Raw genomic sequence first — 25,112 nt, forward strand, 5'->3', positions numbered from 1 at the left:
CATATTTAAGATAGTTGATGTAAAGTCTTTGTCTAGTGAGTGCAATGCCTGGGTTTCCTCAGGAATGGTTTCTGTCTATTTCTTTCTTTTTTTTTTTTCCTATTAATGGGTCATACATTCCTGATTATTGTTGATATGCCATGCAATTTTTTAAACTGAAAAGTAGATATTTTGAATATTGCAATGTGGTAATTCTGGAAATCATATTCTCCCTTCTTCCCAGGGTTTGACATGGTAACCTGCTGAGGACCACAGTCATCACTTTGTTTAGTGATTTTTCCAAACTATTTTTGCAAAGATTATATTCCTCATTACGTGTCATCATTGAAGTTTCTGCTCTAATATCTAAGCAGCCATCAAGTGACCTCAGAGATTCCCTTCAACGTTGGAGGCAAAAAGAATGAAAAAAACAAAACAAAACAGAACCCAGCTCTCCTAGTGTTTGTAGACCGGCTCTGAGCTAGGTCCTTCTTTTGATGTTTAGCTAGATTCTCCTACAACTCCACCTTAACTTTCACCTCCTTCTTGCATGGAGCACAAGCCCACTCAAGTCTATACAAGCCCACTCAAGTCTTTTCCAAGTATGTGTCTGGCCTGAGCATCACTCTGGATTCCCCAGGCAGTAGCCCTTCAAAGCTCTTATTCCCTGAAATGTCTTTATCCTCAGCCTCCTCCTTCAGAGGCTTTTCAGTCTGTCTGCTGCTGGTCCCATCTGCCCTCTCTTGGCCCAGTGGCTGCAGGTGGTATATGCCTTTAAATTTTTTCAGTAGATGACACCTGGAAAGGCACTTTAGCTTGCGGTGGGTGAAACAAAAGGCAAGCCTTTGTGCTGGTAGCTCAGGAAACTACCAGATGAGCCAAAATGCACAACCACTGTGTTTGGAGAAATAGTCTCTGTTGGTTGCCTCCCAGCGATCTCCCCATCACTAGTAAGCCAAACTAGAAATGGTGGCTGTCATTCTCATGGCTGCTGCTAAGCTGGGAAACAGGGCATGGTACACAGGTAAGCAAAAGGCCACAACACTTTCTTTCCAAAATTTAACAGCTTCTTTCTTCATTAAGCAGTACCCTGGTTGCTATAACTTTTTTATTAGATTCCAGTGATCCAAAAAAAGTTGATTCCATCCATTTTGGGCAGCATAATGATTGCTTCAGTGAAAGAATTGATTCTTGAGCTCCCTACTCTGTCATTTTTTCCACCATGTCTCCCATATACATTTGTAAGTAATTACCTTTAACTTATAATTTAAGCCCTTTATTTTCTTTCCTCACAACTTGTTTGTTCAGCCATTTCCTCTAAATGAGACATCCTTTCCTCTATTCTTTGTTTGTCTAACTTTTATTCAAACTTAGATGTATTCTCTAGAACCATTCTCTAAACTTCCAGACTGAGTTAAGGTCCCTTCTTTATACTGCCATAGCACCTGTTCTTTAACAAATCACCACATTCCTGAAGTTACCTGTTACTGTCTCTGTCTATCCCACCAAAGAGTAACTTGACAGCAGTCACAACTGTAATCCATTGCCTTCAGGAACAATCTAATTACAAGCAATGACTCTCAGCCAGAGGTGTATAATCTCCTTAGCGTTTTAGATTATAGGCTCCTCTTTTCTACTCCTAAAGCCTAGCATAATACCTAACATTCAGTAGCTACACAGTGAATATAATTATTACATGGACTTATACAGTTTAGGCAATACATAGAGAAACAAAGAAGCATATCAAGAAATAAATATCACAATCTTATTTTTCAACAGCAACTTACGTTCTGGTTGTTTTTCATTGGGTGTTATGGATCGCACAAAATCTTGTGGTGTCATAAACACTTCAGATTCACCATGCTCACTGATTACTTTCAAGGTGGCAAAATATCGGAAGATTTTGTCTGGTGTGGAATATGCGCGAATCCTATTCTCATATTCCATCACCTAAAATTGGAAATTCAGAGAGTGTTACTGTATTAAGCATTTCATTTTCATGTATATTCTCTTATTTGGGGGCAATTTTATATGATTTTTTTCTCTAACTGAATTTTTTATATTAGAAATTACTTGCGTTTCAAAAACTTGTGATATACGATTCATACTCCAGTTGAGGCAATGCTTGTATAAGTCTTCTTCAGAATTTTTAATATTTCCTAATTTCTTAAATCATTGAAAGCTAGCAAAATTGAAAAATGTCATAAAAGAATTCAAAAGGTCTCAGTAAAAGAGTATAATACCATATATATGGGAGCCTATCATTTTTTAAATACCTACCAAGTTTTTAAAAAGGGACTGATTTTACACTTTTTACTTCCATGCAATTTCTTGAATTCAAAAACAAAACAGACATGGGACTTCACAGGTCTGAATAGCTAACAGTCCTTCAAACAGAAAGTACATTACACAATAGCACAAAAAAATAAAATTACATATCATGGAAACTCAACTATCAACAGGTCTGAAGCAATAAGACTTTTACTTTTGATTAAAAAATTAGACTTCCAGGGACTTCCCTGGTGGCGCAGTGGATAAGACTGTGATCCCAATGCAGGGGGCGCAGGTTTGATCCCTGGTCAGGGAACTAGATCCCACATGCATGCCGCAACTAAGAGTTCGCATGCCACAACTAAGGAGTCTGTGTGCCACAACTAAGGAGCGGGCAAGCTGCAACTAAGGAGCCCACCTGCCGCAACTAAGGAGCCCACCTGCTGCAACTAAGGAGCCAGTGAGCTGCAACTAAGGAGGCTGCCTGCTGCAACTAAGATGCAGCGCGACCAAATTAATTAATTAATTAATTAATTAATTTTAAAATGTAGACTTCCAGAGAACATTTAAATATAGCACATTTAGAAAAGAGTAGACTTGGGAAGAACACAAGCAAATATTTAAATAGGAACAAAATTATATATGGCATACATTTAATTAAAAGATTATAATGTTAATATAAAAGCCTGTTTCCTTATCCACACCCAAGCCCCCATTCTGTACACGAAACATACAAAATACTATATCTTCTGCATAATATTCTTCTACAGCCTACACAGTACTTTGGTGAAAAGATGTCTCTCATACCTGAATTTTATTTGTTGAGTTAACCAACATTAAATAGTATCTTATAAATAACTGGTTAGAAAATGTGTCAAGGCAATACGATCTAAAAATCCAGTGAATTCAATGTCTATAAAGCAATTCACTATATTTAAAAAAACATTATTAATGTTTTAATTTACCTTATTAACACAGCTATTAGTGTAACTGTCATTTCTGGCTAGATGGTCACTTTAAGGTCATTGATGGCAGCTGCTTAAAAATGGTCTTAATTCCACTACAAGATGTGCTTTCAACCACTAAGAAAGGAATATAATTTGTAACTATACAGGACAGGAACCTTTCTAATGCTAATTTGCATTAAAGTCTGAATACTGATTTCAGAAAAATTTTCAATAGATTTGGCATGTGGCAAACACACTAAGCAGTCCCTTGGCACAGCAGTCCCCAACCTTTTTGGCACCAGGGACCACTTTTGTGGGAGACACAAAAAGCTTGGAGGGGTGGGATGGTTCAGGCAGTAATGAGAGCAATGGGGGGGATGGTTCAGGCAGTAATGCAAACGACAAGGAGTGGCAGATGAAGCTCTGCTTACTCGTCTGCTGCTCACCTCCTGCTGTGAGGCCCGGTTCCTAACAGGCCACGGACTAGTACCAGTCCATGGCCCGTGGGTTGGGGATCCCTCGCTTAGCAGCCTTTCAACCCCTTAGCAGCCTTAAGACTTAGCTACGGGTCTTAAATCAAAGGCATTTTATATTTAACTACAACTATCTGCTGGCTCATACCAGCTATAGAACAAAAAATAATCACTTTACAGTATTTAGGGTATGGGCTACAGCTACTGCCAAAGATGGCTTTGTAAACTAAAAAGTCAATCATATATAAGATAAAGGTAGAAAAATAACAACTTAAAAGTCAATGATTTACAGACTGAAAATCAGATCCTTGATTGTTACCAAAAAAATATGCTGCTGAATATCATTAATTAGTTTTAGTTTGAAATAATAGGTTGAGGAGATAGACCTTCTCCATTCCTGCACTGGTAGAGTTTAGTATAGACATACTGTATAGTATATTTTTGCTTTTTTTCACTTAGCAATGTATCTTAAAGACCATATCACAAAATTTGATATGGAGCTGCCTCCTTTTAAGTAGTCATGTTAAAGGAACACTAACAACTATTATATAAAGGGTTTAAAATATAGCATCCAAGATAACAAAGGCTTGGAAGCTAAGATATATAGAAAACTGTTGAAGAATTTTGGAACGTTTAGCCTGGTGAAAAGATTTACTCAGGAAATTATAATAGTTATATTCAATCATCTACTTAAAACATTCTTAAGTTTCATGATGTTAAGACAGCTGTCTTCACTAAAACAGCCAGACTTGCTTGTATCAAAATTCAGCATATTTCCTAAACGAAATGCACAAGAGTAGCCAAATAGTAGCTGCAACCAACTACTCTGAGAAATGGCAGGGCGGATAGGCTGGGTGGATAGGCCAGGTGGCTGGCACTTCCCAGATCCATGCCTTCAGCCAGCCAGCCAAAACTCCCTCCCCACACCCCCACCCTGTGCATAGTGACCCTACCCTAATGCCGCGCAACCCAGCTGGGCTCACACTATCTGCCCTGGGCGTTTTACTGCATCCAAGACCCTTGTTCCTACCCACAGCTGTAGCTCCAGAGACAAGGGTCCTGATCTACCCCCACTCTGAGTCTGCTTAGATGGAGCCTCTCTCAACCCCCATTTTTCATCAGTTTCCCCTGATGGCTTAGGGGGCTCATGTGAAGGGAAGTCAGCACTGAGATGCAGACTCTGTTAGGGGGCAGAAAACTTATTCAATGAAATAATGATGAAGACGTCCCTGATCTGGGGAAAGAAAGAGACATCCAGATCCAGGAAGCCTATAGAGTTCTAAAGAAGATGAATCCAAAAAAACACACACTGTCAAAGTTAAAGGCAAGGAGAGAATCATAAAAGCAAGAGAAAAGCAACTTGTTGTAGTCAAAGGAACCTCCCATTATACTATAAGCAAATTTTTTCAGCAGAAACTTTGCAGCCAGAAGGTAAGGGGATGACATATTCAAAGTGCTAAAAGAAGAAATCTGAAAACCATGAAAACTCTACCTGGCAAAGTTATGATTCGGCATTGAAAAAGAAATAAAGACATTTCCAGATAAGCAAAAGCTGAGGGAGCTGCATCAGCACTAGACCAATCTTACAAGAAATGTTAAAGAGCTAATTAATTCCTCAAACAGAAACAAAAATGTAATAATTATTAAGAGGAAAACATATCAAGATATAAAACTAACTGTTAAAGGTAAATATATTCAGAATGCTCTAATTTTTAATAGTAGTGGGTAAATCACTTCTAACTCTAATATGAAAGGTAAAAGGAAAAGGTATTAAAATAATTACAATAATTTAAAAATGGACATACAATATAAAAAATATAAATTGTGATATGAAAAACATAAAATATGGGGGGGGAGTATATAAATAGAGTTTCTGTATATGTTGGAAGTTATCAGCTTCAAATACACTGTTATAAATATAAGGTGTTTTATGTAAACCCCATGGTACACACAAAGCAAAAGCCTATACTGGAAACACAAAAGACGAAAAGAAATCTAAGCATATCATTGCAAAAAATCATCAAATCACCAAGGAAGAGAATAACAGAGGAATTACAAAACACCAAGAAAACAAATAACAAAATAGCAATCATAAGTCCACATTCATCAACAATTACCTTAAATGTAAATGGACTAAACTCTAAAATCAAAGACACAGAGTGGCTAAATGAATTTAAAAAAATCCAACTATATGCTGCCTACAAGAGACTCACTTCAGCTTTAAGGACACACCCAGACTGGACGAAAATAATGGAAAAAGATATTCCATGAAAACAGAAGCCAAAAGAAATCAGGGGTAGCTAAATTTATATCAGAAAAAATAAACTTTAAGCCAAAGACTGTAACAAGAGACAAAAAAGAGAATAATATAATTATACAAGATCAATTCATAAGGAGGATAAAACATTTGTAAACAGTTTTATACCCAACATGAGAGAACCTAAATTTATAAAGCAAATATTAATAGAACTAAAGGGAGAAAAAGACAGTAATATAATAACAGTAGGGAACTTTGTTTGATACCCCTTTTTTTTTTTTTTTTTTTTTGCGGTACGCGGGCCTCTCACTGTTGTGGCCTCTCCCACTACGGAACACAGGCTCCGGACGCGCAGGCTCAGCAGTCATGGCTCATGGGCCCAGCCGCTCCGCAGCATGTGGGATCTTCCCAGACCGGGGAATGAACCCGTGTCCCCTGCATCAGCAGGCGGACTCTCAACCACCAGGGAAGCCCTGATACCCCATTTTGAACAACTGATCATCTGAATAGAAAATAAATGAGGAAACATTGGACTTGAACTACATATTAGACCAGATGAACTCGAAGACATTTACAGAAAATTCCATTCAAAAGCAGCAGAATACACATTATTCTCAAGTGCACATGGGACCCTCTCCAGCAGAGATCATATGTTAGGTCACAAAACAAGGCTTTATAAATTTAAGAAGATTGAAATCATATCAAGTATCTTTTTGGACCAGAATGGTATGCAACTAAAGTTCAACTACAAAAAGAAGAAAACTAGAAAATTCAAAAATGTGCAGATTAAACAACACATTCCTGAAAAACCAATGGGTAGAGGAAGAAACGAAAACAGAAATCAAAAAGTACCTTGAGAGGAATGGAAGTGGAAACACAAAATATCAAAACATGGGATGGGGCTTCCCTGGTGGCGCAGTGGTTGAGAGTCCGCCTGCCGATACAGGGGACACGGGTTCGTGCCCCAGTCCGGGACGATCCCACATGCCGCGGAGCGGCTGGGCCCGTGAGCCATGGCCGCTGAGTCTGCGCGTCTAGAGCCTGTGCTCCACAACGGGAGAGGCCACAACAGTGAGAGGCCCGCGTACCGCAAAAAAAAAAAAAAACATGGGATGCAGCAAAAGCAGTTCTAAAAGGAAATTCATAGCAATAAATGCCTACATTAAGAAAGAAGATTCTTGGATTGGAAGAATCAATATTGTCAAAATGCCTATACTACCCAAGGCAATGTACAGATTCAATGCAATCCCTATCAATTTACCAATGGCATTTTTCACAGAACTAGAACAAAAAATTTTTACATTTATATGGAGACACAAAAGACCTGTGTGGAGACACAAAAGACGGAGCTGGAGGAATCAGGCTCCCTGACCTCAGGCTATACTACAAAGCTACAGTACTCAAAACAGTATGGTACTGGCACAAAAACAGAAATATAGATCAATGGAACAGGATAGAAAACCCAGAAATAAACCCACGCACCTATGGTCAATTAATCTAAGACAAAGGAGGCAAGAATATACAATGGAGAAAAAACAGTCTCTTCAATAAGTGGTTCTGGGAAAACTGGACAGCTACATGTAAAAGAATGAAATTAGAACATTCTCTAACACCACACACGAAAATAAACTTAAAATGGATTAAAGAGCTAAATGTAACATTGGACACTATAAAACTCTTAGAGGAAAACATAGGTACAACACTCTTTGACATAAATTGCAGCAATATGTTTTTTGATACACCTCCTAGAGTAATAAAAATAAAAACAAAAATAAACAAATGGGACCTAGTTAAACTTAAAAGCTTCTGCACAACAAAGGAAACCATAAACAAAATGAAAAGAAAACCCACAGAATGGAAGAAAATATTTGCAAACAAAGTGACCAACCGGAGATTAATCTCCAAAATATACAAAGAGCTCATTCAGCTCTGTCAAAAAAACAAACAGGGAATTCCCTGGTGGTCCAGTGGTCAGGACTCCACACTTTCACTGCCAAGGGCACAGGTTCAATTCCTGATCGGGGAACTAAGATCCCGCAAGCTGCATGGCACGGGGAAAAAAATATCGAAAAATGGGTGGAAGATCTAAATAGACATTTCTTCAAAGAAGACATACAGATGGCCATAAAGCACATGAAAAGATGCTCAACATCACTAATTATCAGAGAACTGCAAATCAAAACTACAATGAGGACCTCATATCAGTCAGAATGGCCATCATCAAAAAGTCCAAAAACAAATGCTGGAGAGGGTGTGGAGAAAAGGGAACCCTACTACTCTGCTGGTGGGAATATAAATTAGTACAGCCACTATGGAGAACAGTATGGAAGTTCCTTAAAAAACTAAAAATAGAGCTATCATATGATCCAGTAATCCCACTCCTGGGCATACATCTGGAGAAAACCATGCTTTGAAAGAATACATGCACCCCAATGTTCACTGCAGCACTGCTTACAATAGCCAAGACATGGAAGCAACCTAAATGTCCGTCGACAGATGAATGGATAAAGAAGATGTGGCACATATACACAAGGGAATATTACTCAGCCATGAGAAAGAATGAAATAATGCCACTGGCAGCAACATGGATGGACGTGGAGATTATCATACTAAGTGAAGTAAGTCAGACAGAGAAAGACAAATATCATTGATGTCGCTTATATGTGGAATCTTAAAAAAAAATGACACAAATGAACTTATTTACAAAACAGATTCATAGACTTAGAGAACAAAGTTATGGTTACCAGCAGGGAAGGGTTGGGGGGAGGGAGAGACTGGGAGTTTGGAATTGACATGTACACACTGCTATATTTAAAATAGATAAGCAACAGGGACTTACAGTTCCCTGTATAGCACAGGGAACTCTTTTCAATATTCGGTACTAACCTAAATGGGAAAAGAATTTGAAAAAGAGTAGATATATATGTATAACTGAATCACTTTGCTGTACACCTGAAAGTAACACAACATTGTTAATCAACTATACTCCAATATAAAATGAAAAATTTTTTAAAAAGATAAGAGTAACAAGTGTTGGTGAGGGTATGGAGAAAAGGGAACACTTTTGCACTGTTGGTGGGAACATAATTGATTCAGTCACTATGGAAAACATTATGGAAGTTCCTCAAGAAATTAAAAATAGAACTACTAGGCTTCCCTGTGGCGCAGTGGTTGAGAATCCACCTGCCAATGCAGGAGACACAGGTTCGAGCCTTGGTCCAGGAAGATTCCACATTCTGCGGAGCAACTAAGCCTGTGTGCCACAACTACTGAGGCTGGGCTCTAGAGCCTGTGCTCTAGAGCCCGCAAGCCACAAATACTGAAGCCCACATGCCTAGAGCCCGTGCTCTGCAACAAGAGAAGCCACTGCAATGAGAAGCCCACGCACAGCAATGAAGACCCAACACAGCCAAAAATAAATAAAATAAATAAATTTATAAATTAAAAAAAAAAAGAACCATATGACCCAATAATCCAGCTTCTGGGTATATATCCAAAGGAAATGAAATCAGCATCTCAAAGAGATATCTGTACTCCATGTTCATTGCAGCACTGTTCACAATTGCCAAGCTACGGTAACAACCTATGCGTCCACCATGCAATCTCAAGGGACTCCAAAGACCTAAAATAATTTTGAAAAAGAAGAACAAAGTTGGAGGACTCCAACTTCCTGATTTCAAAACTTATTACAGTCATAAGAAGAATGTGGTACTGGCACAAAGACAATCATATAGAACAGACAAATAGAAAAGAAAGCCCAGAAATAAACCCTCAGACACATCATCAAATGATTTTGACAAGAGTGCCACAACCATTCAATGGAGAAAGGACAGCCTTTTCAACAAATGATGTTGGGAAAATTGGATATCCACATGCGAAAAAATGAAGTTGGGGGCTTCCCTAGTAGTCCAGTGGTTAAGACTCAGCCCTTTCACTGCAGGAACGTGGGTTCAATCCCTGGTCAGGGAAATTCCACGTGCCACAAGGTGCGGCCAAAAAAATTTTTTTTTCTTAATTAAACAAAATTCTTAAAAACGAGATATGGCTTCCCTGGTGGTGCAGTGGTTAACAATCTGCCTGCCAATGCAGGGGACATAGGTTCCAGCCCTGGTCCGCTAAGATCCCACATACTGTGGAGCAACTAAGCCCATGTGCCACAACTAGTGAGCCTGTGCTCTAGAGTCCACAAGCCACAACTACTCAGCCCACATGCCACGAGTACTGAAGCCTGCACGCCTAGAGCCCATGCTCCACAACAAGAGAAGCCCCCACTTGCCACAACTAGAGAAAGCCTGCGCACAGCAATGAAGACCCAACGCAGCCAAAAATAAATAAAATTCAAAAAAAAAAAAAAAACGGGATAGAAAAAGAGTACATTTTTAAATAGGTTCTTGGAGAGACAAAATGACACATGGAATGGTTACCCATTCACTGAGACTTTAGTGAAAGAAATAAGAACTATTTCAGATATAGATTAGAAAGGTTTTATAACTCTGGGAGCTACTAATTAAGTAAATTACACTGATAGCTTTCATTTTTTCTGTGAAGCATAAGATATAGTCATCTGCTAAGCAGAAAGCGGGAGGAGAAAATAGAAGATTCAAAAATAAACATTTACTTGGGTCATTTTTGCCCAACACTGTAAAATGTAAAGTTTGACTATCAGTGAAGCTGATTGTGCAAGATAAATTTGAACTTTCCTCAAATTCACTCAGGGCAAAAGATTAAATAAATGTATCATTTTGGAAAAAATGGCATGATAGATAATTAACTTGTGATACATAACTTTTGTTCAAATTCAGTTTAATCAGAAGTGGATTTGGGAAATGAGAAGACATATTTAATAGCTTCATCCAAATAAACAGAAGATCCAAATTTCTCTTGCTTGCAATTATACACCCCCCAACACACACAAAGTAACTCAAATTATCTTGTTGCATTGATTAGCTATATTTTAGCAAGTAAAGGTAATTCCCTGAATTTCAATGTTAACACACAAAATGTCTAAGAAATTCAACCTTTTGACTTTTCATCACTGGTCTGCTGAATTCAAATGCCCAATATCATAGGCATTATTACAGAGAAGCTAAACTTTTCTCAGGTAAAACTGTATAACAGCATATTGTGTTAAAGATATAAAATGCTGGAATTATGTTGAGTTTATGCTGTCCTCAAAATTAGTTGATTTTTTGGAAATATTTGTATATTTCCCAAGAGATTTTATTCTGCCTTTACAATTTGGCATCATGACAAATCAGTATATCAGACTCAACTTCACATATATGAAAACATTCAGCACCAGAAAGATCTAAAAAGCAATAATCACCTTAGGTGGTTGAATTGAAAGAACAAAGAAAATACATGCTAATTCTGATTACCAATCCTAGGTTCTTTTCACTATCCCAATTAACTTCACATTCAAAGAGTACATTTGCCTTAGAACATGATGGAAAATAGCAAAGAGGTGAATAACTTCAAAGTGAATATAAACCATCTGAAATATATGATAAAAGACTCAACAGCATTATTCTAAAATAGAATTAACTATAGTTCTAATTAATTTATAAGACTGTGTTCCATACTTTTCTGTCTCTGAATCCAGAACGTTTCTTCTTTTTCTCTTCTGGATAAGGCTCAAGACAAATACCTGAAGCCTTTTTTTCGTGGTTACAATCTTCCCCTTCATCTTTACTCTTCCCTTTATCACCAAGTTCACTCTTTAGGTTGTTTACAGATGGTGGAGATTGTGCAAGGGCCCTGGATATGCAAAAAAAAAAAAAAAATCTATCAATCAAGAAGGTCCATCATATTAAACAAATAAAGATTTTCAGATAAAGCTTAGCAGAACCAACAGCAATGAAATTCATGAAAAGTTCTACATGAAAAGGTTCCTCAAAAAATTAAAAATAGAACTAACATATGATCCAGCAATCCCACTTCTGGTTATATACCCAAAAGAATTGAAAGCAGGGTCATTCAGAGATTTTTGCACACTCATGTTAATAGCAGCATTATTCACAATAGCTAAAACGTGGAAGCAACCCAAATGTATATTGATAGATAAATGGATAAAGGGAATATGGTATATCTGTATAATAGAATAATATTCAGCCTTAAATATAAAGGATATGACACCAAAAGCACAGGCAACAAAAACAAAAACAGGCAGGATTATATGACACTAAAAACCTTCAGCAGAGCAAAGGAAATAATCAACAAAATGAAAAGACCATCTACACAATGGAAGAAAATATTTGCAAACCATATATTTAATAAAGGGTTAATATTTAAAATGTACAAAAGGAACTCTTATAACACAATAGCAACAAAATAAATAACCTGATTAAAGGTGTTCAACATCAATAATCCTCAGGGAAATGCAAATCAAAACCACCATGAGATATCACCTCACACCTGGCTTTGCTCAAAAACAAACAAATAACAAAACAAAAACCCAGGGCCTCCCTGGTGGCGCAGTGGTTGGGAGTCCGCCTGCTGATGCAGGGGATACGGGTTCGTGCCCCGGTCTGGGAGGATCCCATGTGCCGCGGAGCGGCTGGGCCCGTGAGCCATGGCCGCTGGGCCTGCGCATCCGGAGCCTGTGCTCCGCAACGGGGGAGGCCACAACAGTGAGAGGCCCGCATACCGCAAAAAAAAAAAAAAAAAAAACAAAAACAAAAACCCAAAAGATAACAAGTGTAGGCAAGCATGTGGAGAAAAGGGATGGCTGGTACACTGTAGGTGAGAAAGTAAAATGATACAGCCACTATGGAAAACAGTATGGAGGATACTCAAAAAACTAACAATAGAATACGTTAGTTTTCTAACTAGAATATGATTAAGCAATCCCACTTCTGGTTACACATCACAAGGAACTGAAATCGGGATCTCAAAGAGATATATACACTCTCATGTTCAGTGCAGTATTATTCACAGTAGCCAAGATGTGGGAGAAACCTAAATTTCTATCAATCAACACAGAATTTGCAAACGAAGTGACTGACATGGGATTAATCTCCAAAACATACAAACAACTCATGCAGCTCACTATCAAAAAACCAAACAACCCGGGACTTCCTGGAGGTCCAGTGGTTAAGACTCTGTGCTTCCATCACAGGGGGCAGGCACGGGTTCGATCCCTGGTCAGGGAACTGAGCTCCCACATGCCACATGGTGGGGAGAAAAAAAAAAAAGTATTTCTTTAAAAAAAAAAACCAAACAGCTCAAGAAAAAAATGGGCAGAAGATCTAAAGAGACATTTCTCCAAAGAAAACATCCAGATGGGCAACAGGCACATGAAAAGATGTTCAACATCACTAATTATTAGAGAAATGCATATCAAAACTACAATGAGGTATCACCTCACACCGGTCAGAATGGCCATCATCAAAAAACCTACAAACAATAAATACTGGAGAAGGTGTGGAGGAAAGGGAACCCTCCTACACTGTTGGTGGGAATGTAAATTGGTATAATCACTACAGAGAACAGTATGGAGATTCCTTAAAAAACTAAAAATAGAGCTACCATATGATCCAGCAATTCCACTCCTGGGCATATATCTGGAGAAAACCATAATTCGAAAGGATACATGCACCCCAATGTTCACTGCAGCACTATTTACAATAGCTAAGACGTGGAAGCAACCTAAATGTCCATCAACAGAGGAATGGATAAAGAAGATGTGGTATATATATACAATGAAATATTACTCAGCCATGAAAAAGAATGAAATAATGCCATTTGCAGCGACAAGGATGGACCTACAGATTGTCATACTGAGTGAAGTAAGTCAGACAGAGAAAGACAAATATCATATGATATCGCTTATACATGGAATCTAAAAAAAAGGGTACAAACGAACCTATTTACAAAACAGAAATTGAGTCACAGATGTAGAAAACAAACTTATGGTTACCAAGGGGCAAAGTGGGGAAAGGCATAAATTGGGAGACTGGGACTGACATATACACACTACTATATATAAAATAGATAACTAATAAGAACCTACTGTATAAAACTGAAGTATAGTTGATGTACAGTAAGTTACAGGTATACAAAACAGTGATTCACAATTTTTAAAGATTATACTGCAGGATGGTGAATTTTATGTTATACATATTTTTTACCACCACCACAACAAAAAATGCACTGAAAGAAGAAATGTGAGACCAAAAGAATCACAAACAGGTATTTAGATAAAAACTTGCACTTGAAAGAAAATTCTACATGAAGACAAATCATCTGATGGGCTTCCCGTGTTCATTCTATTATGAACAGCAAGAAAAAAACTGGAAGTTCAGTAAAGGCCCCTTGGGCTAACTAGAGATTGAAACTGATAATCTATTCTATAAAGATTTTCCCTACTTACTCAGCCAAGGTAATGACTCTATTCCTTCAAACTCCTAAACTATTTAGTGACTGAACCTTAACATGTAATTTAGGCTGGTTTTACAAGACCTTCACTGTGCTTACCACCCTCTGGTTTAGTGAAAAGGACTAAAGGCATTACTAAGACTCTATTGGCAAAATTTGTAGAGGCCCTACAAATACCTTGGCCAAAGCACTGTCACTGGTCCTTCTAAATCTCAGATCCACCCCTTTTGGAACTCATAAACTCTCACCCTTTGAAACAGTCATAGGATGCCCAATGCACTTGTCTCCTGCTTCTTCTGACCCACAACTGATAAAAGAAGAGATACTCCAATATTCCAAAGACCTAATTGCTTCTATTAGAAATAATCATGCTTTGGTAAAGCAATCTTTTCACAGTGCACTGCTTGGAGATGAAGACCTTAAGCATCACACCTTGCACCTGGAGATTCTGTCTACTGGAAAAGACACCTCCAGAAGAACTCTCTTCAAGCTTGCTGGAGAGGCCTCTATTGGGTACTGCTAACCAACCCTTGTGCTGCCAAACTCCAAGGAAGAGACTATTAGAATCACGTCACAAACCTAAAGAAAGTGCCAAACCCTGACTGGACCTGCACATCATCTGGTGACCTGAAACCAAAGATTTCCTGAAATTGAAGGAGACAACATCTGATGAGACAGCTATCCCAAGATATATGAACAAGGCCTGTTGGAAATGTGTTGCTGAAACCTTTAATGATGACAATGTTTCAGATGATTTCCAATGTCTATGATCTTGGTAACAGTGAACTTCAGATAAAACGTGCATGAGAGTTCTCCCTCTTACACCTCCTTGTTACTCAAATGTGACCTCAACAGTTTTCCAATCTATGCACTTCCTCTCCAACATGAGACATTAGACGCAGGAAAGTTCCTCCCTGGCACTGAAATATGAAAACTCACTGACAGTAGAAAACCTGATTCTTGATCAGCAATGCTTTCAGAGAAAGGTCTTGGTCAAAAGGGGGAAATGTAAAAAATTAATAAACAGAAGCCTCAATTAGAGTCAGGGGGAGCTCTCACACTCTGTGATGATAGCAGAGCCCAACCGGAAGAAGGACACCTCTTCTTTCCTGACAAGAACTCAGCCAATAAAAAGCCATGGACTCTTTGTTTATTATACCCCCTCCCAACTTCTTTTTCACCCTATAAAAGAGAAGCAGACCTTGAAGCAGAATATTTCCTATTTGTTGCTTTGACATGGTAGCCTAATAATTCCCTGAAACATCTTATTTCATAGACAAATATTATCAATGCCAAATGATTTAGCAAAGAAATTTCGATACAAAGTCAAGCCAGAAATCAATCCCTTTTAGATAACAGAGACAACTGGAAGAATAAAAGTACATGCAGGAACAGGATGCTCAGATAACACTCACCTCTTCCACAAGAGACCAGTACTTGCAGTTACTGCAGAGGCTCCAAGAAAAGCCACCATCATCAGCCGTCGCCTGATCTGGGTGGGCTGTGATGCTCCATGGTACCATCGAGAGCCCACTGCCAGCTCTGCTAATGCAGAAAGAGAGTTAAGACGAAACATCCTGTGGACAAAAAGTAGAAATGTTATTCCTAGCTGGTGGCAGTGACAGTGATGATGATGATAATAACAGTATTAACACCACCAACAAATACTAAGTACTTAATGGCAGAAAGTATTCTAAACACTTGGCAATACTATGTATTATCCCATTTAATCCTCAGAACAGTCTGATGAGAAAAGTACTACTACTTATAAACCTTATACATCAGTCAAGGTACAATTAGAAGAAACCACATGGTAATTTAAACAGGGAAAATTTAATATACAGCATTATTAATTACAACAGGCAATTAAGTACTAAGGGGTAAAGAGACATTAGATACAGGGAGCAGTCACTACTTAAAGGGCTGTTGCAGAGCAACAAAAAAGGAATAAATCTGTAAACGGGCCACTCCCAACAGGGTTGACATACGGACACTCTGTTGAGGACGCAGCCATGGATGTCAGAGAAATTTACTAAAGTGCTACACCAAAAGAACTCACTGTAAAGCCATCTACAGGTGACTGAAGGAGAAACAGATATTTCTTCTTGATTACATGACTTTTTGTAGTGGCAGTTCATTCAAATCACACAAAGTATCCATACTTCTCCCCTTTGATTTTCTCAAAGCATAGTTTATTTCTTCCTGATTTAAATTACCTTGCACGTTGTATGTATATTCACATATTCACATATTCACATATTTGTTCATACATAACTTTGCCTCCCCCAACCCCCAACATACACAATTGGTTCTGAGCTTCCTTTAAGGCCAAAACTATTCTTTTCCTCTTTGAAAACACACAGTCTAACACAGAGCCCGTTACATTACAGCTGCTTAAAATATTTAACTATTTTACTTTAACATGAAAAATATCAAGTTGCAAATTATACAGGTACTGGCTCTGAACATTTAAGTACATTTCTCAACCCCAATACACTAAGAAAACTATTTCTTTTATTGTTTGGGTTCAGGTCAAGTTAGACTATTTAGCTGTCTCCTAACATCACCGAGGTGGTTACTGATTCTTCTCTGGGACCTATACCTATAATCTCTTAAGTAAACCTTTCTCCTAGCCTCCTTCATTCAAGCTAGGTCCAATGCCAAAGTTGGAGCTAAATCTTGCCCTTAAAGATAAAGTGGAAAATAATTAATTTTTTCTCCTATATGCTATGACCTAAGCTTCAGCACCACAATTCTTACATCCCTTCCAATCCTAGAAATCACCTCATTTTATTGCACATATTCTAGCAAATTCCAGCACCAAGGAGATTGTCTTTTATGTTTTCTTCCATCCGTAAACTTCTGATTCATTTTTAAATTAACATTTTCCAAACCCACAAGTGCGTTCATACATAGCATTGCTTTCGTCTGTAACAAAGACAAGCACAACTAAAACATTCATATCTGGAGAAAACATTATTCATCATTGACAAGAGAAAGAAAAGAGCATTTGAAAGTTCTCAATGTGAAAGACAAATAATATAACCAGTTCAAAAGCTGGACTAGGCAAGGGGTATAAGGCTGGAAGATAAGTTTACAACATCTGATCAGATATGGAGAATATATAAATGATCAACTAGGAAAGCCGTGATCATTTGAGAAGATCCTTTGAATGCTGGACTGAGAATCTTGATCACATATACAACAAACAGGGAGGCACTGAAGTCCTTAAAAGGAAAATATCATGATGTAAACATTTTAATAAGAATTCCAATCTATCTAATAGCAGTGAATAGAATAAACTACAAAGAACCATAGGCAGAGAGAGCTAACAGGGAAGTAATGAGTACAGTCAGAGGCAGCTAATAACCAAAAGTATTGTGATGAGCACCTAGATCAAGATGGGTAAGTATAGAAACCAAAAATAAAATAAATTAAAATTTTCCAAAGAGAAACAAAACTATCAGATATCAGTGTTTGACATACATCAATATCTAACTGCATTGGAATTCCCTGGTGGTCCAGTGGTTAGGACTCTGCACTTTCACTGCTGAGCGCCCAGGTTCAAGCCCTGGTTGGGGAACTGAGATCCTGCAAGTCATGTGGTGTGGGGGAAAAAAAAAAATCTAACTGCATAGGAGATGTGGAAGACAAAAAGGGGAAAGAAATTAAAATAATGACAACACTAAGGAATATGGTAGAAAGTGAAATGGAATAGGAATCCAATGACCCAAGATCTAGTCTCAACTCTACTACTAAACAGTTATGCACAAAGGAAGTTCATCTCTCCTCCTCAGAGAAGAGTATACCCATTGATGAGAGAACTGCCTACAGGAGCTTTAGGGTTTCTTTTATCTCTTTAATGTTCTCATACCTCTGGTGAAAAAAGGTATGGCAAAATTTAATCTATTTCAATTCGGGGGGAGGGACTAAGACCATATCATATATTCAAGATTTATTAGCTTTGAGAATCCATATCTGTATGCTTTGGCTCCAGAGAATTTTAAACTTTGGAGGTCCTGAGTTATACTAACATTCCACTTACATTTGATGTTGTAATTCAAATGTTACTGTCTACATCTCATTTCACCACTGGTTTTAATCTCATTCCCCAAAGTACACATCAATATATATCTAGTCATCTTCCCTAGTGTAATTTCCAATAGATGCCAAGTAAACAGAGGGAAAAAATTATCCCACTGAGAACAGGCTCTATTATAATTTAATTCTCAGCTTTGTACTGAAGAAATAGTGTACTAGTTGAATGTGTTAATTTTTGATGAGAGACCGTTTAAACAGATTTAAGGAGATCAGCTTTCCAACTGAGTCTGGAAAACTGAATAGGCCAACTGGCAGCAGTTATGCAGTAATGAAGATTAACATGCACATTTATGACATGGATTAAATTAAATCAAAACCAGTGCATTTTTCTCTTTCCTAACAGTCCCCATCCTTCTCCCCAAAAAAGGCATGCCTCAAAAAAATAGCTTTGATTGCAACTGAAAAAAAGATGAAGAGGTATTTCTAATCAAGAAATATCAAGAGAAGCAAGTAAAAGATAATCTTGTTACCAAAGAAAAGTGTTACCTATCCAACAAGAAACAGAACAAGTTGCTTTTTAAAAAAAAAAACAAAAAACCTGTAACAGTATATCACTGCTGTGTTTCTATACCTATTATTTTTAAACTATCATGCTTAATGTATTGATTTTGGTAACTTTCAAAGGGTCACAGAACCAGAAAATCACTTAATTCAACACCCTTATTTTACAGGGGAAGCAACTAAGATCTAGATAAGTTATGTAGTTTACTCATAGCTAATTAGTACAAAAACCTACAACAGATCCCAAAATTCTTGATTCCCAAATAAATAACGTAAGGGAGGGAAACCTTTTCAAAACTGTTTGCAGAAAAATAAATATAATAGCCACACTTCAAAAGGAGATCAAGTGTCCAATTATAGAAAGATAAACAATGTTATAATGACAGAATACAATGTAATATAAATATTAAAAATGATAACCATTAAAAAGTATTAAAATAATATTTCACAAAATAACAGTTGGGCTAAAGATATAAAAAGTTGAAAAACAGAAGTAAACATGGCTCTATAATCTATGAAAAGATACTTAATATCACACATAATAAGACAATGCAAATTAAAACTATATTGACAAACAGTTTTTCACTCATTAAGCTGGCAAAATCCAAAAGTTTTAAAACATACTAGTTGGCAATGCTGTAGAAATGGCACTGCTGAGGAATGTGTAAATTGGCACAGTCTACAGAGGGCAATTTGGTAATATCCATCAAAATCACCTATATAAACTGCATATATTGACCTAGCAATTCCACTTCTGATATAATATGCTATTGATATACTTGCACACCTTTGAAACTACACACACAAACATTCATTGCAACATGGCTTGTAACAAACAGCAAAAGACTAAAAACCACCCCAGTGATCATCAAGAGAGAACTGGTTACACTACAATAAATATCAATATATACAAGGCAATACCACATAGCAACAAAAAGAAAATGAAAAAACTATGTATAGATTTGGGAAGATTTTCAAGATATACTGTTATCTTAATAAAGCAAGGTGTGGGACAACATATATAGTATGCTACCTTTCATGTAAAAAGAGGGGAAACAAGAATGAGTATGTTCTTATTAATTAATTCTGGAAGGACACACAAAATAGTAATAGCAATAGTGCCGGTGGGGGTGGGAGATGGGTGAGATATGAGACAGGGAGATTTTTTTTTTAACATCTTTATTGGACTGTAATTGCTTTACAATGGTGTGTTAGTTTCTGCTCTAGAACAAAGTGAATCAGCTATATATATACATATATCCCCATATCTCCTCCCTCTTGAGTCTCCCTCCCAACCTCCCTATTCCGCCCCTCTAGGGGGTCACAAAGCACTGAGCTGATCTCCCTGTGCTATGCAGCTGCTTCCCACTAGCTATCTATTTTACATTGGGTAGTATATACAAGTCCATGCCACTCTCCCACTTCGTCCCAGCTTACCCTTCCCTCTCCCCATGTCCTCAAGTCCATTCTCTACATCTGCATCTTTATTCCTGTCCTGCCCCTAGGTTCTTCATAACCACTTTTTTTTTTAAAGATTCCATATATATGTGTTAGCATACAGTATTTGTTTTTCTCTTTCTGACGTACTTCACTCTGTATGACAGTCTCTAGATTCATCCACGTCTCTACAAATGACCCAATTTCGTTCCTTTTTATGGCTGAGTAATATTCCATTGTATATATGTACCAAATCTTCTTTATCCATTCGTCTGTCAATGGGCATTTAGGTTGCTTCCATGACCTGGCTATTGTAAGTAGTGCTGCAATGAACATTGAGGTGCATGTGTCTTTTTGAGTTATGGTTTTCTCTGGGTATATGCCCAGTAGTGGGATTGCTGGGTCATATGGTAGTTCTATTTTTAGTTTTTTAAGGAACCTCCATACCGTTCTCCATAGTGGCTATAACAATTTACATTCCCACCAACAGTGCAAGAGGGTTCCCTTTTCTCCACACCCTCTCCAGCATTTGTTGTTTGTAGATTTTCTGATGATGCCCATTCTAACTGGTGTGAGGTGATACCTCATTGTAGTTTTGATTTGCATTTCTCTAATAATTAGTGATGTTGAGCAGCTTTTCATGTGATTCTTGGCCATCTGTATGTCTTCTTTGGAGAAATGTCTATTTAGGTCTTCTGCCCATTTTTGGATTGGGTTGTCTGTTTTTTTAATATTGAGCTGCATGAGCTGTTTATTTATTTTGAAGATTAATCCTTTGTCCATTGATTCATTTGCAAATATTTTCTCCCATTCTGAGGGTTGCCTTTTTGTCTTGTTTGTAGTTTCCTTTGCTTTGCAAAGGCTTTTAAGTTTCATTAGGTCCCATTTGTTTATTTTTGTTATTATTTCCTTTACTCTAGGAGGTGGATCAAAAAAGATCTTTCTGTGATTAAGTCAAAGAGTGTTCCTCCTATGTTTTCCTCTAAGAGTTTTATAGTGTCCAGTCTTACATTTAGGTCTCTAATCCATTTTGAGTTTATTTTTGTGTATGGTGTTAGGGAGTGTTCTAATTTCATTCTTTTACATGTAGCTGTCCAGTTTTCCCAGCACCACTTATTGAAAAGGCTGTCTTTTCTTCATTGTATATTCTTGCCTCCTTTATCAAAGGTGACCATATGTGTGTGGGTTTATCTCTGGGCTCTCTATCCTGTTCCATTGATCTATATTTCTGTTTCTGTGCCAGTACCATACTGTCTTGATTACTGTAGATTTGTAGTATAGTCTGAAGTCAGGGAGCCTGACCCCTCCAGCTCCATTGTTCTTTCTCAAGATTGCCCTGGCTATTTGGGGTCTTTTGTGTTTCCATACAAATTGTGAAATTTTTTGTTCTAGTTCTGTGAAAAATGCCATTGATAGTTTGATAGGGACTGCACTGAATCTGTAGATTGCTTTGGGTAGTAGAGTCATTTTCACAATGTTGATTCTTCCAATCCAAGAATATGGTATATCTCTCCATCTGTTTGTATCATCTTTAATTTCTTTCATCAGTGTCTTATAGCTGCATATAGGTGTTTTGTCTCCTTAGGTAGGTTTATTCCTAGGTATTTTATTCTGTTTGTTGCAATGGTAATGGGAGTGTTTCCTTAATTTCTCTTTCAGAATTTTCATCATTAGTGTATAGGAATGCAAGAGATTTCTGTGCACTAATTTTATATCCTGCTACTTTACCAAATTCATTGATCAGCTTTAGTAGTTTTCTGGTAGTGTCTTTAGGATTCTCTATGTATAGTATCATGTCATCTGCAAACAGTGACAGTTTTACTTCTTCTTTTCTCATGTGTATTCCTCTTATTTCTTTTTCTTCTCTGATTGCTGTGGCTAAAACTTCCAAAACTATGTTGAATAATAGTGGTGAGAGTGGGCAACCTTGTCTTGTTCCTGATCTTAGTGGAAATGGTTTCAGTTTTTCACCATTGAGGATGATGTTGGCTGTGGGTTTGTCATATATGGTGTTCATTATATTGAGGTAAGTTCCCCCTATGCTTACTTTCTGGAGGGTCTTTATCATAAATGGGTGTTGAATATTGTCAAAAGCTTTTTCAAGATAGGGAGATTTTTATGACATACTATTTCAGTTTTAAAACTATGTTTTTGTATTCTTCCAGACAAACAGACAGTATTTCATGCAAGCATCTTCAGTGAAGTTTAAAGAGAGAATACAAGGTAATATGTGCATGCCAATTAAAATAATGTAAAATATGTGTACCTTTTTAGTTTATTAAAAAATTTAGATGATGCAAATAAAATTTAAAGATTACTCCGGGGGAAGAGTTTTACTCAAACTTTTTCATTTGAAGAAAAATAAAGGCGGGCCCAGGTTGATGTTTCATCCTCCTCAGCCAAGAACTGTAATTTGCCAGCCCTATTAGTGGGCTCAGGCCTAATAATGTCTCAGCAATCAACCCATATCACGGTAAACTTCCCTAGTAAGATAAGCCTTACTTAAATCAAATTCATATCATGATACTCTGATTACTGGCACATCCTGATTCAACTTACCAAACTATGAGAATTCCAGACCTTATCCTGAGCCTGACTTAATATATCTGCTTGCACTTTCTATGTTATTATGCCTCTGGTATTCATGACCTCTAGCAACTGCACATTTATAGAACAACTGCTTGGCTCTTCCACTCCTGACACTGGCCTACATAAACCTCTTCTGTACTATTTCTGACTGTTACCCAGCACTATTGTTAAAAGCAACATCTGTTAATACTGAGGCCAAAATAAATTTCTGAGATCTACCTAAATTTGGCTATCAACAAAACTCGGACCTCAGTTAACTAAAACTTCAACGTTTCAAAGTGTTTAGTCTACATGAACTAAGATTCTGAGAAAACAAGGACTGAGTGTCCTTTATATCTGTATTTCTAGACTCTGATACAGCACCTGTCACAGCTAGTATACATAGCTGATGGGTCAGTGCACTCCATGAACCTGGAAATATGTTTGCTCTCTGAGAACCACATTATAAAATCAGCACTACCTGGAGTGCCCACAGGAATTCACTCTAGGGACTTCCCTGGCAGTGGCGCAGTGGTTAAGAATCTGCCTGCCAATGCAGGGGACACGGGTTCGAGCTCTGGTCCGGGAAGATCCCACATGCCGCGGAGCAACTAAGCCCGTGTGCCACAACTATTGAGCCTGAGCTCTAGAGCCGGCAAGCTACAGCTACTGAAGCCTGCGCACCTGGAGCCTGTGCTCCGCAACAAGAGAAGCCACCGCAATGAGAAGCCCGCGCACCACAACGAAGAGTAGCCCCCGCTCGACGCAACTAGAGAAAGCCGGCGCACAGCAACGAAGACCCAATGCAGCTAAAAATAAAAATTAAAAAAAAAAAAAAAAAAAAAAAGAATTCACTCTAGTCATCCCAGTGGCAGCTGGATACTAACCATAGAAATGGATTCAGTAGGCCACCAGAGCCTCAGCCATTAAGTTTCTTAATTATATACTTAACTCTCTTTTATTCTATTTCCATGCTCACTAATTTGTACTTCCTATTTACATTGCCTTCAAAGAGAGAACATGTTGTTCAGAAGATGGGAGTTTCTAGTTCTTATGGTAAATTAATAAATTGGCAATCTGCCATCTGGTTTATAATTTTAATCTCCCATGATATTACTCAGTTTAAAGAAGCTTCTCTGAATCCAACCAATTCCAAGGTACTGATAAGATCCAGTTTAAGGACTTCCAAGGTTCAAAGCCAAGGTCTTGGACTATGGTGACATCTTGTCCCTCTGCCTTGTCATTTCATTCAAACTTACACCCCAGTGAGAATTTCTCAAGAGCTTTGTATGGCCAGAGTCATTGAACCTAGGGATCCACACTCACTTTTCCTTCTGCCCAGGGTGTAATCAAGTTAGGGGAAGAGAATAAATGAAGAGTCTAAATAAAGGAAAATCATGGGAATATTGTTTTGCTGGACATGATACAGATTTTTGTGTGGAATAAGCAAGACTACTTGCATTTTTGTTACAATAATAATACAGGAATACACTTTTATTGTTGAAAATGTTGTTGTAGAGAAATACATAAGAAACTATGTATTCTTTTTCATACATCTGAAATTCCACCACTCTCCCTAAAAGAAAGAAGAGGGAAAATAAGAATGCATATTTGTATATCCCATCAAAGGATATACAGACATACTTCTTTAACTACTACAGAGTATTTTATTCTATGACTGTTCCACTATGACTGTTTAACTATTTGCCAATTAATACAGTAAGGTTGTTTCCATACTTTGGCATTACAAATATAGCTCAGAGACTTTTTTCCCTATGCATTTATTTTTATTCATTGTTATTCAAGTATATCTGTGGGACAGATATCTAAAAATGAAACTGTTAGGTTAAAAGAGTGTGATCGTTTTTAAGTTTTTAGAAAATTTTATTGAAGCATAGTTGATTTACAATGTGTTAATTACTTCTGTACAGCAAAGTGACTCAGAGATATATATATATATATTCTTTTTCATATTCTTTCCCACTATGATTTGTCACAGGATATTGAATATAGTTCCCTGTGCTATACAGTAGGACCTTGTTGTTTATCCATCCTATATATAATAGTTTGCCTCTGCTTTGATAGATACTGCCAAATTACCCTTCAATACTGACATTCCAATTTACACAGCACCAGCAGTGTATGAGGCTATTCCTTTCCCTGTACTTGCTATTCTCAATCTTTTCCATTTATATGAGATAA

General features: G+C 37.5%; 1 protein-coding gene across 2 annotated transcripts in view; it reads right to left on the bottom strand.

Moving 5' to 3' along the window:
* MICU1 (mitochondrial calcium uptake 1) overlaps positions 1–25,112 on the bottom strand; it is a 205,998-nt gene that overhangs the window by 153,148 nt on the left and 27,738 nt on the right. For both annotated transcript variants that reach the window (XM_082630641.1, XM_082630640.1), the window contains exons 2-4: positions 15,719–15,880; positions 11,510–11,684; positions 1,767–1,929 (exon numbers count right to left, since the gene is read on the bottom strand). In XM_082630641.1, coding sequence (XP_082486767.1) covers positions 1,767–1,929; positions 11,510–11,684; positions 15,719–15,879 — 499 coding nt within the window. In that variant the 5' untranslated portion in view covers position 15,880. The remainder of the gene's footprint in view (positions 1–1,766; positions 1,930–11,509; positions 11,685–15,718; positions 15,881–25,112) is intronic.

The sequence above is a fragment of the Mesoplodon mirus genome, assembly GCF_964341445.2.
Source record: "Mesoplodon mirus genome assembly, chromosome: 2".
In the NCBI taxonomy this organism is placed as follows: Eukaryota; Metazoa; Chordata; class Mammalia; order Artiodactyla; family Ziphiidae; genus Mesoplodon; species Mesoplodon mirus.